The sequence below is a fragment of the Magnolia sinica genome, chromosome 18, assembly GCF_029962835.1.
Source record: "Magnolia sinica isolate HGM2019 chromosome 18, MsV1, whole genome shotgun sequence".
Lineage (NCBI taxonomy): Eukaryota > Viridiplantae > Streptophyta > Magnoliopsida > Magnoliales > Magnoliaceae > Magnolia > Magnolia sinica.
This window is the reverse complement of record NC_080590.1, coordinates 8,404,988-8,422,137: the sequence shown is the minus strand read 5'-3', so window position 1 is coordinate 8,422,137 and position 17,150 is coordinate 8,404,988. Positions and strand designations below refer to the sequence as shown.

At 41.1% G+C, this 17,150-nt stretch overlaps 1 protein-coding gene across 7 annotated transcripts in view; it reads right to left on the bottom strand.

The window, feature by feature from the left end:
* LOC131233555 (protein phosphatase 2C 29) overlaps positions 1-11,949 on the bottom strand; it is a 28,468-nt gene extending 16,519 nt beyond the window's left edge. For 4 of the 7 annotated variants that reach the window (XM_058230314.1, XM_058230312.1, XM_058230315.1 and 1 more), the window contains exon 1: positions 10,009-11,949. In XM_058230314.1, coding sequence (XP_058086297.1) covers positions 10,009-11,859 — 1,851 coding nt within the window. In that variant the 5' untranslated portion in view covers positions 11,860-11,949. Of the gene's footprint in view, positions 1-486; positions 1,218-3,763; positions 4,034-4,310; positions 4,425-10,008 lie in introns of those variants that run through there. The other 3 variants (XR_009165277.1, XM_058230313.1, XM_058230311.1) reach the window with 3 other exon arrangements.
* Between the last annotated feature and the right edge of the window lie 5,201 nt (positions 11,950-17,150).

Genomic DNA, 17,150 nt, shown 5'->3' with positions numbered 1-17,150 from the left:
CTAGGATTTCAGATTGGGTTTTCTAGGATTTCTTGCAATGGCAACCAATGATCTTTTTGGTGCAAGTCACTCACATGGCCCACAACTTCAGCTGTAACATCCCAATCTGAAATGAATATGAAGCGAATGAGGCCCGTTGCCGGGAAACTCAATCCTATGTACTACTTGATGCCAGCTTGAGAAGGCTACCAACTCGAAATGACTTGTAGTGGCTCTGACAAAGTCACTATGTTATTTTCTTTTTATAAAATTCTAAGGTTGATGAGAGGTATCAATCCCACAACCTCCAATAGAGGAGAGACTCACATATCCATGGTGTCATCAAGTAGTAGGATGCTTGAAATTTTGTTTTCTTTTCTTTATACTAATACCATTTAGATATTGAGTTGAGTTTTCCAGCTAAAACTATGGTTTTTCTTAGTTCATAATCTTTGGTAATTTCTACCTATCTTGTGAGAATGGCCTCATCTTGTTGCTCTCAGCAGATGAAGAAATGAACAAGTTCCTCGAAAAAAAAAATTCCACCTTTATAGAATTCTTTGGTGAGACACCACCTACAGATTACAGATGCTCGCTTACAACAAAAGTTGAATTGAACAAGATCGCCCTAGTTTTTCCCCCTGAAAAACCCTTTTTCCTCTGCAGGGAAAAAAAGAAAGAAAGGAGAAAATAGAAAACCATGTGACAATGAACCTCCACTCCTGTGCACTGCCAACCACAGAGGTAAACCTCTCCCCAACGAAGTTCACAACAAATCATCTGCTTTCCCCATTTTCCAATCCCCGAACAAGTCTTTGCATCTGGTTGCTGAAGAAGCAACCTTAGTGTGTGTTGAACCCCAGCCTCTACCAAATAGCCACCAGTTCCCTCCAGGTGTTTCTCACATGCAACCACCATTGTCCATTGATTGTCCTATGGGCAAAACAAAAGAATCCTTGTGAGACCCACGAAAAATCAGCCAGTGAGACTTGTCACATGAAGAAGAGACAGCCCATGACCTTCCACTCGGTTTTGAGATTTCTTCGGCAATGAGCTGCAGTCACTTGTATGCATAAGAAACTGCTACAAATGCAGCCAGCTGTCTGGAGCGCTTCACACATACTTCCCCGAGGATTTCCAAATTCTTCCTTCCAGCGATATGACCATTACTGTAACATCATCGTGGTACTTTCTGCGGTCTCCTTGTGGTATGTCCAATAATTCATGGAAATCCATTCCTGCAGGCAAGGATGGTTAGCATGAAAGGGCAAAGATCAATGAGTTAAAAGTCATCGTTAGAGAATCAACTATACTCTCATCTCAAAGAAAAAGAAAATCTATATAAACTCCTTTTTCTTTTTTCTTTTTTGCTTTTTTTTTTTTTTGAAATATAAATAAACAAACATTGAGATAATGTGAAGGAATTCTCAATAATCTATTCTACTTGTCGGTTAGTTGGAACAGTTCCAGTGAAAACCTATTGACTTACAATTTGGTCTTGGAATGACAAGCAAATTGAATGGTCTCACTGAGTGAATTTCAACCATATGGCATCACATGATGGTATTTGATTTCCACATATTATGCAGCTTGAAATTGTTGTGACATGACCCTTTATATGTCACAAAGGACTGAAATAGGTTTCTTTGGCACTTATAGTAGAGGTGACCATCCAAAGTACCTGACCCCCATTCCATCCATCACCATTCAAACTGCCTAGCATTAAAGAGAAAGAACTAAGCAAGAACATGCATTTTTTGCTGATAAATCACCTTAGTTGTATGTATTAAAGATAGCTGAATTTATTGAGAAAACACAAGTTACAGCTTAAAGGAGGTACAAAGAGCTGATAGCACAAGTGGCCCTCTTGCTGTTCCCTCTTTCACAGGAGAATCTGCAATCTCATTCACATCCGTCAATAAAAAAACTAGATTCAGATGAGATGCTAGAGCCTAATCTCCCAGATTGCAACAGCAATTTTTCACGGCCCTCTATCCACCAGAGATGCTTATTTGATAGGGTTTCTAGAATTTCCTTCAACAATGAGTATCATATCTCCTTAGTGTTCCTCAAAGTAGTGTTTCCAGACATTGGCTGGTGGAAGTTTGCACGATGATTTCGTTTAGACTTCTCTGAAAGTGAATGGCTAATTTCCAATCTCAGAAGAAATCAGTTCAACAAGCATCTTTGACTCAGGCCAGACATTGGCTGGTGGAAGTTTGCACGATGATTTCGTTTAGACTTCTCTGAAAGTGAATGGCTAATTTCCAATCTCAGAAGAAATCAGTTCAACAAGCATCTTTGACTCAGACCACCCGAATTCCCAAGCCAAACTCTTTATCTTCCTCCTGATATTTTTCCACTTAGGAAACTGTCACTGAGAATTCTACCATTCCATTCTATCAGCAAGCCTGACATAACAGCTAAGGTATCATTTCTCATCACATACTACCTCTAGTAGCGAAAGGACCCACAAGGTTTGCCTGAGTGTTTGACACCAACATGCCTATTTATGTGGGGCATGACATGTCTACCCATTACCCTCCCCTCAGATCCATACATGCGTTTTGTTATTTTAGAGAAGAATTTTCGTCACTCATAGAAAAAAAAAAAAAACAAGACGTCAAACCGCATCACAGCTCTGGATTCAACTTGGGAAAACTATTTTGGAAACTAGGGTAATAACTAACAATGATTGAAGTCATAATGGTTCCTTGAAAGAAGGCATCATCAAGCGGGAGTCAGGACAGGGCAGTTTGTGAGGATAAAATATTGTTTTTTTGAACTTAGTGATGGCAGCATCATTCCAAAACTCACTGACTTGACTTCAAAGTCAGCCAAGTCAACTTGACTCAGCAATAATTGAAGCCAAGTTGCTGGGAAACCTGGTGCTGAGCCTGACTCGGCCTGGAGTCAGTGAGACTCATCAAGTCAGTGACTTGGTTGACTCACACAACTCAGTGGGAGATGAACTGTGTCACTCACCTCCTGGGTGATTTTTAGTTTTTTGAAAGGAGTCAAACCCCCAACCCTAACCCAAGGAACCAACGCTCTTAACCAGTAAGGTATTCCTGGAGTTGTTGATTTGAATTATGTTCTTTATACTTTATACTCAATTTAACTATTTTAAATATCCATCTACAGTACTAATATTTTCTACATGGAGTAGAGTTGGGTCGAGTCTTCAAGTCAACTGAACCCAGCTGAACATCAAGTCAAGTCTAGTTTTCAGGTTTTTGAACTATTGAGTAGCAGAATGAAAGTTATAGATAGACTGCTTCACAAATCCTGATTATGAACACTGGGAAAGTAGTAGTAATAATCTTTAATTGATTATATTATGCTTGCCTCAATATTTAAGATAAGATGATGATCATCATCATCAAAGCCTTATCCCAACTAATAAGGATCAACTTTCATGATAAAAGTTGTGGCATAAGATTATCATTCAAAAAAGAGAAATATGTGTCATAAGATTTTAAGTAACAAAGTCTCAATTTCCTTTTATACAACCTTATGAAAGAAAACAAATTGACAAATACGGAACACGAAATGGGCATCCAGGAGATTCTTGATTAAGAAGTTAATCAAATATGACTTCTTTCTACATTTTTTTTTTTTTGCCTCTCTCCATTTTAACAATATTCTGAAACTACAACTTTGAGGTTCGAGGGAATGAGTACTGCCGCAGGGTCAAACCGAATTTCCTTACTACAGTTTGTTGTATTTCATATAAAGAATAGAAAGCTTATGAATGAGCTGATGTGCAAGGTTAGAGATTTACATTACCAGCTTTCCTGGCTGCACGAAAAAGAAGCTCCTCAATCAAATGTTGTGCAGGGTCTCCATCTGGAAACTTCTCCATGAAATTTTCAACATGAGAAACCACTTCCTGATTGCTCAGATACTGATAGAGGCCATCAGATGAGAGTACTAAAAACTGGTCATTTGGACCAAGTTTATGGTGGCAGAGAGAAGGAGAACAGGTTATGTATGGTGCTGTACCAATATACTCATTCCGAAACATTTCCAGCAACGTGTTATTCCATTTGGGCTGCAACACACCACATAGGGCAAGTCATGCAAATCTTCATGAAATTCATGTTGAAAAAAGCATGTGAGAGAATCACATGAGATATTGTAAATAAATAAATAAAACATAATGATAAAGTGGTAATCTCCTTAAAGCATGTGTGCATTGGTATACCACTTCTTTTCTTCCAATATGGAATAAAGCACTTAGTGTCATCTATAAGCAGGATGTGGTATTTTAGATCAAATGGGCATGGTTTTAAGAGGAGGAATCTTTAAAAGAAGAAATAGATGCACACCTGTTTAAGAAATCCAGCTCCAAATGCTCGAGTGACCTTAAGACGTCCTTTCACCCTATCATTGACGATACATTGACAGTCATCCGGGTGTTCTGCCTTGATTCTCAAAACCTCCTACAGAAATAAACAAACATCAAACCGGGAGCAAAGAATGCTAAAAGAAATAGGTGACAATATGCATCAATAATGAAAAGGAAAAACTGATGCCAACATATTATGCACTGATCTTTTGAGGTTCTCACATCTGAGAGTGCATGAGATACATCAAAATGAGTAAATTACAAAATGATGTTGCAGGCAAGGTAAGCAAGTAGGCAACAAAACAGGGCACTACATTAACTCAGTCACCTATGCAGATCTGAAATATTCACAATAAAAAGAAAGAGAAAAAAAATCAGCATCCAAACTCTCACATAAACAAGCATTCAAAATGAGATTTGCAACAGGAGTAAACATAGGCGCATTTGGCTCCGTAATCTGCAAATCATAGCATCACTTATCAATCACTTATGAAACCTGCAGTCTTTTTTACATCTAAATCATCAAAGATCGCCATTGAACTGCAGGCTTCAGTTACATTTGACCCAATTTTTTTAATAAGCTACCATGTTAATTCCTAGAACTCAAAACAAACATGCTTAGATGAAACCCAACCTCTCATGCTGTGGTTAAGAAAAACAGAATTAATGGCCGAAAAAGATCTACCCTATGTCTGACAAAGGTGATGAGACCCTATCCAGAATGAGTTTTGTCCAGTTCCCTAAAACGAAATGATAGCTAGGTCCTGACTGCAGTGGTTGCTCCTATACTATGGGTTTATGCTAACCTCTGCAACCATCTGCAAATGCTGATTACTCCAACGGACGACGTATGGCAGCTTCCATTGCAACAAACTTGGATAATCGAGCAACCAATAAGAAGTTTGTATGCTTGCCTTCAGGAAATCACATAAGGATACGGACAACCCCCTTCAACACCATTGTCAATGTTCAGAGGCAGTAGTGTAGGCAAATAAACGCTTCTGTCAAGATTTTCTAGTAGGTCAAGTATTATTATCAAAGTGGACTCCATGGTAGGAGGCTGATGGGAATACTCCATGTCCAGTACAGAAGGATCAGAGAGAGCAAAAATTCCCCAGACACTGACAGATACAAAAACATGAAAAAAGAAAACCAAACGTTACACAAGCCTTGCACATAATTACAAAGTTGCATCACATCTTTATACACCTCTGACTGCTTGTGCTTGGAAGATTAACCAATCCCAGATTTTTTGCCCTTCCCTTCAGTGCTTCCTGCATTGATAGCTGCTACTAAGAAGACTCAACTAAGGAGAGAACCGTAGAAAAGAGTCATACATAACAAAGTGATGAATTGGAGGTTCAACGCTACAAGGCCTGTAGATTATCATGACTTCAGTGCCCTATATCAGGACAGCCTAATTTGTTTGCTTAATGGAGAAGATGCTCTTCTTGCCTGACGGGACAACCATAATGTTTCAGGCATGGAAAAATCAGCTGTCAAGTGGTAATTATTAGTTGGCTCATCGTTATTACCGCCTTCAGTAGGTATTGGAAGCACTAAAGAAACTAGAGTTCGGAGTCCCAGATTGCAATTAAAAACTGTAGTGTGAAAGGGGCCCTTGACAATACCTCCAGTGGAACCACTGTTAGATGCCACCAATAGAAGCACTGAAAGCACAAGCAGAACTAGTGCTAGGAGTCCCAGTTTGCAGCTTAAATGTGAAATGGACAGTCCTTGACAATTACCCTCTGAATTGGAAAAGGGGATGACGTAGCCTAGTCTATCAGCTGCTCAAACATAGAAATTTCTAAGAAGATTAATTCCTAGAAACAATGGTCTTATTAGTGGTCACAAATCTTTAAAAAAATCAATCTGGCACTCAAAAAAGCACAATTTGACTCAACTTGGTACAGCCCACGTTAAGTTATACATGCAGCGTGGCCTTTTAGAAAACCAAGACAAACTTGAAGTACTCATAACATTTGAGTCTTTATCAACTTTCAGATTTTCACAATTTGAAAGGAAAGAGTTAAGCACGATCCTATAGTCTTATTTACGGGGTTCCTCTAGACATCGTTTTAAATTCAAATTTGCCCATGGGATGAGGTAAATGAAATTAATTATCAAAGAAAAGGACAGTGGAGGATAGGAAAAACTTCTCTACGCCTCCCTTTTGAAAAGGCTAATAAGATCTGATATAATGTAGACGGTAAGCTCACGGACCACAACCAAAGTTAATTATACTCTTTAAAGACAGGCAAAAGATGATTACTAGAAATCTAGGATGGTAAAGTTTTCTCACTGGTCCAATATGCAATCTGGCATATTCCATGACATGCACTACACTGAAAGTTGGAACTCGGTCCATAACTGTAAGTTTTATTAAAGGGGCACAATGGACTATCTTTTGTAAGTTAAAAAGCTTTCATATCCTTTCTCACGACCTCTATCTGAGTCCTTTTAGGTGTTCCATCCCTCCTTCCAGGCGCTTCAACTCTAATCAAAATTCCCTTCTATTAAATAAATAAATAAAGAGCCCTGCCTTACTAGTGTCATCTCTGGTTTCCTTGGGACAATGCCGAACAATCTCAATCAGCCTGCCATTTTATCTCTCCAACTGCGACTTCTCTCAAGTTGCTTCAAATGGCTTCACTCTTAACTCTCTATTTCCTATTCTTTCCACACATCCATCTAAAAAATTCTCAATAGCTCATCTCTGCAAAATCATCCTCTGCATGTCTCCTCTTAATTGCTCACACAACCCCACAGAATAGTTGGTCGAATATCTGTCCAGTAAAATTTTCCCTTCAGTTTCTTTCGCATGTGGCTATCACACAGCACTAGAGAAGCATATCTCCTCTTCATTCACCCAGCTATAACTCCATTGAAAACACCTTTCTCAATCTCTCTATAATTTTTTAATGATATAGCCAGGACACTCAAAGATCACTTTGAGTAATCTGATAATCTCTTTGTCATCCAGTTTAGCTAAAGCCTCACATCTATGGCTATTTCTAGTGTAGTTGCAAAACGGATGCTCTGTCTTAGTAATGCTAATTCTTGAACCATGCTTTACTCCGAATCTCTAATCCAATTTAGCATTAACCCCCCTTTGTAGTCTCATCGGCCAACACTGCATTATCGGCAAACAACATACACCAAGGGACCTCATCCTCTATGCAAGCACTTAATTCATGTATTACGTGTGTGAAAAAGCAAGTGCTTGATGCAAACCACGGTCTGCTACTGGTGGAGATCCACTGTTTCCAAATACGCACCTCCCTCACCAAAAGTCAGTCTCACTCCTGTAACAGCAGGCAGCCTCACACGTTTAATGATGTGAATACATCTCCCTAGGATTCCTTTCCTGCTCATCAATCCCACCACCTAATCTACCTCGGTACTCTATTGTATACTTTATTCAGGTCGACAAATTACTCCTCTTCCCTTTACTGCTTCCCTAATTGTCTGAGTGAAAAATAGCTTCAATCGTTGATCTCCATGGCGTTAAGCCAGATCATTCTCCAATACCATTGTTTCTTGTCCTAGCCTTTGCTCTGCCACCCTCTCAAAGAGCTTCATAGTGTGCATGACTCATAAGCTGATAGTTGATGACTCTATGTGCATCTCCTTTATTCTTATAAATGGGTTCCACCACTCACTCACCTAGCATTTCATTTGTCTGCAAAATTTTGTTAAAAAGACTAGTTCCAAGCCAATCCAATTTCACCAGCTATCCTCCACACTTCTAGAAGACTATAATCACACAGCCTTTCCTTTCTTCGTCCTTGTTAAGGTCACCTTTACTTGGCTGAATTCTCTGACAATAGCATGCCCTCCCAATGCCCTAGGATCTGAGGCCAGTCCTCATTCTACTCTACAATACCAATATGGTTGGAAATTTGGAGGTCACGAGATAGAGGGATTTAGTAATATTAGGGAGGAGACTTAGATAAGATTAAAACGAGTAATGAAATATTGTCTTAGAAGGTGCTAAAATTTGTTGGATTAGCAAAAAGGGTAGGACTGCAAAGCACAATCAACAATGAAATCAGAATATGTTGCACTAAGGACGGTTGGAATGGAAGTGGAGAAAATAATAGAGTTTCTAAAAGAGAAACCTCTGAATGCCTATGGCAATACCGGCAACAATTTACTCTGAATTTGTTATAACAAGCTCAACATAGCAACCAAAAACAATTGAGACACCATGGAAAGATGACATATAAAGAAGTTCCAATGTGTGAGGGATTTGGTGCACCAAGGCATAAAGCCAGCACAATACTCAGCCATTTCCCTAATGATAGTTGATTCCTTGACCAAAGGGGCTTCTGGAAAGCGCATGATGATTTAACAAGAGAATATGGAACATAAAATCTACAAAATCATATGTTCCTATGCCACTGTCTAAGGATGGACTATAATCAAATCATCACAAAAGACAGTAGTGAAAGCAATGGGATAACATTTCTGACTTGGAACCCAGTCTCGCTAGAAGGATCAACATGATAAGAAGAATCATATAATATGGAAACTCAGCTAAATAAGTAGAACTAGACATCCTTACTCTTCTACAAACATTTTTTGTGCACAATATATAAAGACCTGTGTTTGGGAGCTTGGAAACTGAAAGGAGAGAAGTGACATTATCTTTGAAAGTTATTTTCCAAGAAAGCATTCTGAAAGAGAGAGAGAGAGAGAGGACTGGGAAAAAACTTTTAGAACTTTTTCTATGAAAACACATTCTTTGAAAATGTTCCCCGCCAAAAAGTGAACTCCCAAACAGGGGAAACTGTCATTTGCGGGGAAAATATTTTCCACCACCAAAATACCTTCCAAGCTCCCAAACAAGCCCTAAAAGTCTGCAGGAACATGGGAAAACCATATACAAGTTAGTTGTCTACACTCGCAAATTTGAGGATGCTTGCAACCAAAAACCTATGGCAATAGTTGGTCGAAAGTGATGGTACAAGTGAATCGAATGGTGAAATGGCACAACAGATATCTACAAACTAGATTGCCACTCCATCTGAGACAAATGAATGGTCAGGGTCAAGTCACTCATGTAAAGCCGCCAATTGTTAGAAAAGGAGCCCCACATGACCAGGTTCCCCCATAGCGGAAATCCACCTCCAAGAGCATTTAAACCATGCATGAAGAATGTATCGTTGATTCAATGCATTAGCAGTATATATTCAAAGACCTAACCGCAACTCTTTCGACATTATGTCCTCTTTCTTGAAAGATGACGAATTTTATTAAAAAAAAGCACGAAACAACAAACAACAAACAAAGAGGGGAGCAAGGATGCTGAGACGGCGACCCAGCTAAAACCCTAAGAAATCCAAATTAGAGTTTGGGGGCAGCCACAGCCCATTCACAGACTAGCAATCTGATTCGAAGAGAAAAACCATCTGCCGACATTATATCCTTCGATGTAGAAATTCTTAATTTTGCTAGTGAGTGAACTGATGTCTCAATATGAATTTTATGCCGCCAGTACTGTGTGACAGGAAACAGTCATTGTGATACAGAGACATATCATAACAACATTCCTTTTCACGCCCTGCAATCTATCAATGGATACAAAAAAGAAAAGATTGGAAGTAATAAATACACTGTAAAACTATCCCTGGGCTTGAAGAAAATCATTGTTCCTTTGAATGAAATCTTACTTCTTCGATGCTCGTGCTGTGATCCATGGACAGTTGCAATGCTGTCAGCTTCATTATTTCATCAGTTTGCTCAACCTCCACAGGTTCCGCACCATCTCGAAGACCACCAGATTCTTCAACAATACCCTCTGACTCCAGACCATCTTTTCCTTGTCCCTTCAGCTCTGAACAAGACCCAATCGGTTGTGGCTTATATTGTGCCACAATTGCACGACTATCGCCCACATTCATTACATATACATCCTCGTCCTTCATCAACACAACCAATAAACACGAACCCATCAATGCCAGCTCCGGATTCCGATCAAGAACCTTGTCCGTCATCTCAAGATATGAGACCTCAGTAATATCGAGCGCCCTTGAGAGAGCACTCAAAACCGAGTCATGATCAGCAGGACCAACTTTACATCTCCTAAGACTCCGCTGCAATTTCTCCTCAACTCTATTGTCCACTTCGATCTTCTCTTTCTCCTCCCAATCAAATCTACATGGAAACAACTTCCTTTGACTTTCCTTCTCCCTACTAGCCCCGAATTTCAGCTTCGAAAACAGCACTGATCGTCTACTTGCGACGGAAGAACCATTCTTCACACGGAACAAATTATTGATTGAGAACGAGAAACGATCCGAACCCGAAAGATCCAATCCTTCATCCTCGTCAACTTCTGCAAGGAATTCCCAAAGCGTTTTCCCTCTTCTCGAATCCATCTTCTGCTCAGACTCAAACGTCACTCTTTTAACTGACCCACAACTCAAAGGTGGCGGAGACAAGTCTTTACTGCATTCTGAGAATTCAACACTGTCATCTCCCGTCTTATTACAACAATCTTGTTCTCCATCGGCAATATCCCGCGACAGGTTTCTTTCATCCACAACCACTGCATTTTCCAAAATCCTGTTGTCCTCTTCCTGCGTAAGCACCGAAGAACTGTCTTCTTCGATGGTTTCCCAAAAGAGCCCCTCGAGCTCATTGAAGACAGCCCGGTAGAGGTGGCCCATGAGGAATTCAGGAGCATCCGGGCCATTGAATCCGTCATAGATCCCGACAAAGAGCCATCCGTGATCTTCCGACACAACGACGTGGACCCGATCCTCCCCGGCCTTCCCATGGGCCCACTGAACATTCTCGCTGTTCGCTTCCAGATCAGATGCTTCCGCTGCAGCAGTAGAATCCCTCCGCCCGACAAAATTAAGGACAGGGACGACCCATGGCCGCTTCTTCTCCGAAAAACTCCGGGACAGAGCCTTCCGGACACTGCCACCAGGGAAACCCTTCTTCTTCCTATTTTTTACATAAACGCCACCGAGTGGAGCAGAGAAGTGGATGTCGCCGCCAGTGGCGACATCGAGTGGTCCCGAGAGTGCACCTCGCTCGATCGGGCCAGACATGAAGAACCCGCGATCAAGCGGGCCGGAGGCATCCGATGGGGCGCAGAGGCGCGGGACAGGCTGTAGAGGGAGGGAGCTGAAGGAGGCGCTGCTCTCGAAGCCGCTGGAATTGAGCCTGGCGAGGGGGTCAGTGGCATTCTGGTAAATAACGTCGGGTTGGAGGATGGTTCTCGGGGTGGAGGTGTTGGCGCCGACGGAGGCGCCGGAGATGGACTTGAAGGCAGTTTCGGAGGACGGGGCAGTTCTGGTTTTCAAGGCGGTTTCGGAGAGGCGGAGAGAATGGGAAGGGGAGAGGAAGCGGCGGGAGGAGTGAGAAGGAGAAGAGGAGCGCACGTAGCAGAACGAATGGCCGAGAGTTTCGTCCCAGGGCTCGGACGAGGAGAAGATGAGGTCCGGATGGTGGTTTTCCGGGGCGGTTTTGAAGCAGGATGGAACGACGAGGCGTGAGAAACCGCTTCCCATTACATCGATGAGTGGTTTTGGGAGGGAGCAGAGAGAGCGGTAAGCGGTTTCCCGAAGCGAGAGAGGGAGCGAGGGAGAGAACTCGGTGGGGTCTTTTTGTGGGGTTTTTATAGGGGTTTTGCCACGTCATCTGAACGTCGGATGGATGAGTGAGATGAGTGACTTGGCTGTTGAATTTCAGGACAGTTCTGCTGACCTGAGCCGGTAGCATCGCTCGGTTCGAGCTCACCCTCATGTTTTTGAGTTTAGACGAACGTGTCCCCAGAATGAGCTCGGTATCTCCATTTTCTTCTAGGGCTTTTCAGTCATTTTCTAAAACTGCGATGCACCGGGTTTCGGTTTTGTCTACAAAATAGATATATCATTGGTTAGATCATCATCTGGGAAATGGGCCCTGCATTGAAGGTGGATCATTGCTTTTTTTGTGAATTGTCCATTGGTATTTCATGATGGAAGGGCCAGGATCTTCTTATCTGGGCCATCCAATCTAGTTGGGATCCAGCACACCAACAGTCCGGATCACCAAACCACGGTGTTCCACATGTTTGTAACCTAGTCTCCTCCGGAAGCCATGAATCCAACATGAAGGGGAATAATGGGGCCTGGTGCATCCGGACATTAAAACGTGAATACGATCCTGATGCGACAGTTTGCACATATAGGCCCCGTAACTCGGGGATCCAGACCGTTGATCTGAAGTAACGCGCAATAGATTGGCCGTTCCTAAAAAATTCCAAAGATTAGATGATTCAAGCCGGTCCATCAGTGGCCTACAAACAAATACTTATGGAACAACGATCCAGAATAACAGTCATGAATTGGATGGACAGGATCATCCAATCAGGAAACTTGTGGGCCACGCTCCATCTACACTGGGAAAGTAGTACCAAGACATTACCAAACACCATTCGCGACGGGCCAAGCAAGGACACGTCCATCATTTGATTAAACACGACAGGTCCCCAAATGGGCCTAAACCAATAGAGCCAGGCCCAAACGCTAGGGCACTTGCCACGCACGAAACAAGGGCCAACCAGCCGACTATTGAACGGCTGTGATTGAATCTTCGGGAATGAGACGTCCCCATCCCATAGTCAAAATGCACAAATCCACGTCTCCTCCATTTGTCGGGATTTCTCTTTTCTACAGAGATTTTCTTTTTCTTCGCACGTATTTTCGTTGGCGAGCATTGAATGCATTCCCACTCAGTCAAAATCCTTTTAATTATTCACAAAAACTTCGGCACTCAGGCAGAGTGTGAAGATTGATACACACGCACTTAGAAATTACTTAAATTTGCATACGTGGAAAATAATTAATTAAATTGAACCGTCAAAATTATGTTACCTAGTGTCAACATATGATAAACCAAAAACTAAGCATATTTAATTATCTGACTATCACATTGTTGTACATTTATTAGATGGTTAAAAACAAAAAAATCCAATGGTCTTATTTCCACTAACAAGCGTCCACGAATCAGAGATTAAGATTATTGAAGCAATATGATCTTGGGATTTTAATCCTGGAGACAGTATTATGAATAATCTAGTCGGTTTTATTTGAGTTGATGCATCCTCCGTCTAAAACTTATGAGTGCCTGCGTATGAAGCATCATAGGCAGCTGAGTATAATATAATTCTACTTAATTATTGAAGAAAGCGGGAAAAAGGAATTCTAAGAAAAGAAAATAAAATATAAAATTTCCTGCAAGTCAATTGACTTTGGTTCGTACCCCCATCTCTTTTCCCGTTTTCCTTGTTTCTCTGTATTCCAGACGTCGGAAAAACGACAAAAGCACGTCGGGACGAAAGAAGACCCGGCACAGGTGTCACATGCACCGCGTCTGCCCTAACCCTAACCTGGTTTTACTGGCGGGTTGGACCTCAATTACTTTTGTCTAATCCTGCTTTTCTAGTGGGTTAGATTAGCTTTTCAAAATATATTTAAAAAGTGGGGCGTGGGGCCCACCTGTCATCAGCAGTCAACCGGCAGGTGACAGATACGGATGTGTGGGGGCCATGGGCAAAGACCATAGGACATGATGTCATGGTTTAGAATACCCTTTTTTTTTTCTTTTTTCTTTTTTTTCTTTTTAGTATTGATCGAGGACGTCCTTGACCGTCCATCCACTGGACCCTGTTATGCCACAGTGCTATGGTTGAACCAGTTCAGTAGCCCATAGGACCATCGGAACAGAATCTTTCATCTGATGATGGGCCCTTCTGTGGATGAGCAACTGCAAGTGGACACCGAACTGAGCAAAACTCGGTGCGGTCCACCATGAATTATGTGTCTTATCCATCCCGGTCATATGTTTTCCTAGATCATTTTAGATTATGAGAAGCCCAAGTGGACCACATCATGGGAAATAGTGGGAGTTGAACCTGTACCATTCAAAACTCATCAAGGACTACAGAATTTTTATATCAAGATGATATTTGTGTTTTACCTTCATACGTGTCTGTGTTATCTTATAAATAGGTTGGATGACAAATAAAAATCACTATGCCATAGAAAGGTTTCAATGGTGGATGCCATTATCCCCACCGTTTCCAGTGGTATGGTACACTTGAGCTTTGGATATGCTTCGATTTTGGCTTCATGCCCTAAAATGATCCGGGAGAACGGATGGACGTTGTGGATAAGATACAAACATGCACGGTGGGTCCCACGGCGTTTGCTCAGTACGCTGTAGCATACCGAGTAACTCAGTACGCAATCCGCTTCCCGAGCAACCATGCAAAAACTGTACAGATCCTATGATCTTATCGGCCCATTCGGTGGACTTTTACACCGAGAATGTGAAATGGCCGTGACTTTAGAATTAACTAATGGTGCCGGTTCCCCTCCACTACCAGCAAAAAAGGTTATTTTACCATTATGTGTGGGCCCCACCTTGATGCTTGCATAACATCCTCTCCATCCGTCACGTTTGCCTCATGTTCTTATTGAGCCCAGAAATAAGGGGAGGCGGATTGGCTAGTGACCTGCCACCAGCCGGTAGCTAGTGGTCAGTGCTCTGTGGCCCCCACCTTCATATATGTGCTTCACCCACATCATTTATTCATTTTTTTCATATCATTTTATGACACGAGCCTCAAAATAAAAGTAGATCCAAATCTAAGTGGACAACATGACAGGAAACAGTGTTGATTTAAAAGTTTTTTGGGGCCATGTAAGTTTTATATATTTTTTCCCTTCATCCAGTTCCGTGTGACCTATTCAACAGTTGGATGTGAAATAAACAATAAATCGCTGCTGTTTTAATGTGGTGTCGTCCACCTGAGATTTAGATCCACATCATTTTTTGGGATCAAGCCCTAAAATGATGTGGGAAATAAGTGGATGGCGTAAATAAAACACACACCATAATGGGCCCACAGATTACCAACAACTACCCACCTAGCTTGTAGTAGCGTCACTAGCCAAAGAGGGTCCGAAATAAGGCTAATCCCAAACCCAGGTGTGCCCCACCATGTGACATGGTGCAGACACTTGAGTTTCGGAATGGCTGGTGTGTCCATTCATCATGGTAGGGCTCGTTTTATGAATGGATTGGATGGCATATTCAAAACACACCAGCCCCATCGCAGTGGTGTGACCCACCTGTGAAATTGAAGAGGTGCACCCTACGAGGGAGCGCATGTGGGCCCGACATCAGTACAGGGCCACCTGCAAATTGGTAGGATAATCGCCATCCATTTGAGGATGCAGAATGAGGTGTTCTAAACATTGGGTGGACCTCTGCAGACAGCCTCACATCTTTTTACCTTGATTTAGTTTTCTACATCCAAAACAGAGCAATACAATTGTTAGGAATTGGGATCACTCAACCTTTGGAACTCGAACACAATGGCCATAGTGAGGCCCATCGATTGGACTGCTTAGATTTCATATGTTATGCCATGTGTACAAAGTTGATAAGGTAGAGAATAACAAATGCTAAGGGGGTTATTTGGCTCCTTGAGATTATTGAAAAAAAAAAAAAAAAAATTTGATTTCAATTGCAAGGAGCTGAATTTTTGTTTAGGTGATGGAAGGCGTTGAAAATGAATTCTCATAGCAATTTAATTCTCAAATTTTGTCTTTTTTTTTTCATTTTTTCTTTTTTTTAATGATTTCTGCTTTAAGATAAGTTGTGTATTAAAAAAATAAATAAAATCTCACCCACTTGTCATATTTAAAAGAAAAACAATAAAAGATGCTTCTCCACTCTCAACTACTCTTTCTTAGTAATCAAACATTCAAACTAGATTCTTAAGAAGAACTTTTCTAGTGCCCAAACATCAGAGACAAATCTCTTTCGCTGTGAATCTATTTCCTAAAAAGGCATTCAACTTTTAAAATTTTTGATTCTTTCGTAGATAGACCCCTCTCCTTTTGGTATATTACAAAAATTGTGTGTTTATGTATTTGTAAAAACATCCTCCTTTTTAACATATATATTCAAATTATATCCTAAGTTACTTCTTACGGTAGAAAAAGCAACTCATTAACAAACTTTTCAAAATGACAATACTAATGTTCTTTTTATCCTTTCTTTTTTCCTTCTCAATATCCCTCAATTCTCAATTAAGTTTCTGGTACCGATTTAGGAATTGTTGTAAAACAGATGTTTTAAATCTTTTTTACCGCGCTGCTCGACTAGTCGAGGGACTGGCTTGACCGGTCAAAGCCCGTTCAACTTGAAGTCGAGCAACGGTGTATTTAAGAATTTCAGGACACTTGACCAGTCGAATGGGTCCTTCAACCAGTTGAAGCCCAGGCTTGACTAGTCGAGGGTTACGCAGACAGTGCGCGGTTTATGCGCGAAGTGCGTAAATTTGAGGCGGTTTGTAGGGAGGTGCGTAAGTAGGGTTTCCCTATTTATAAATAGAAGTCCTTAGGGTCATTCTCATGTATGTTAAAGCTTTCTAAAAGGGTTCTAAGAGTTCCTAAAAGGGTTTTAGGATTTCTAAAGAGTGTAGCAATGGTGAGATTCGAAGTTGTTTGAATCGAGTAAATCTTTTCTTTTTGTAATTTCTATTTTCATAGTGGAATTCTGTCGCTTTGTATCGTGATTTTTTTCTAAAAGGATTTTCCATATTAAATCTTTGTGTTCTCTTGTAATTACTTGGTGCTCTTAGATTGCTACCATAGATCTAGATTCGTGTGATTCCGTAGTCCAAATTCCAACAAGTGGTATCAGAACTATCGTTGGGTACGGATCTGAATTTGTAGGATTAGCAATAATGGGAAGCACTAGGTATGATATTGAGAAATACTCAGGGAAAAATAACTTTGAATTA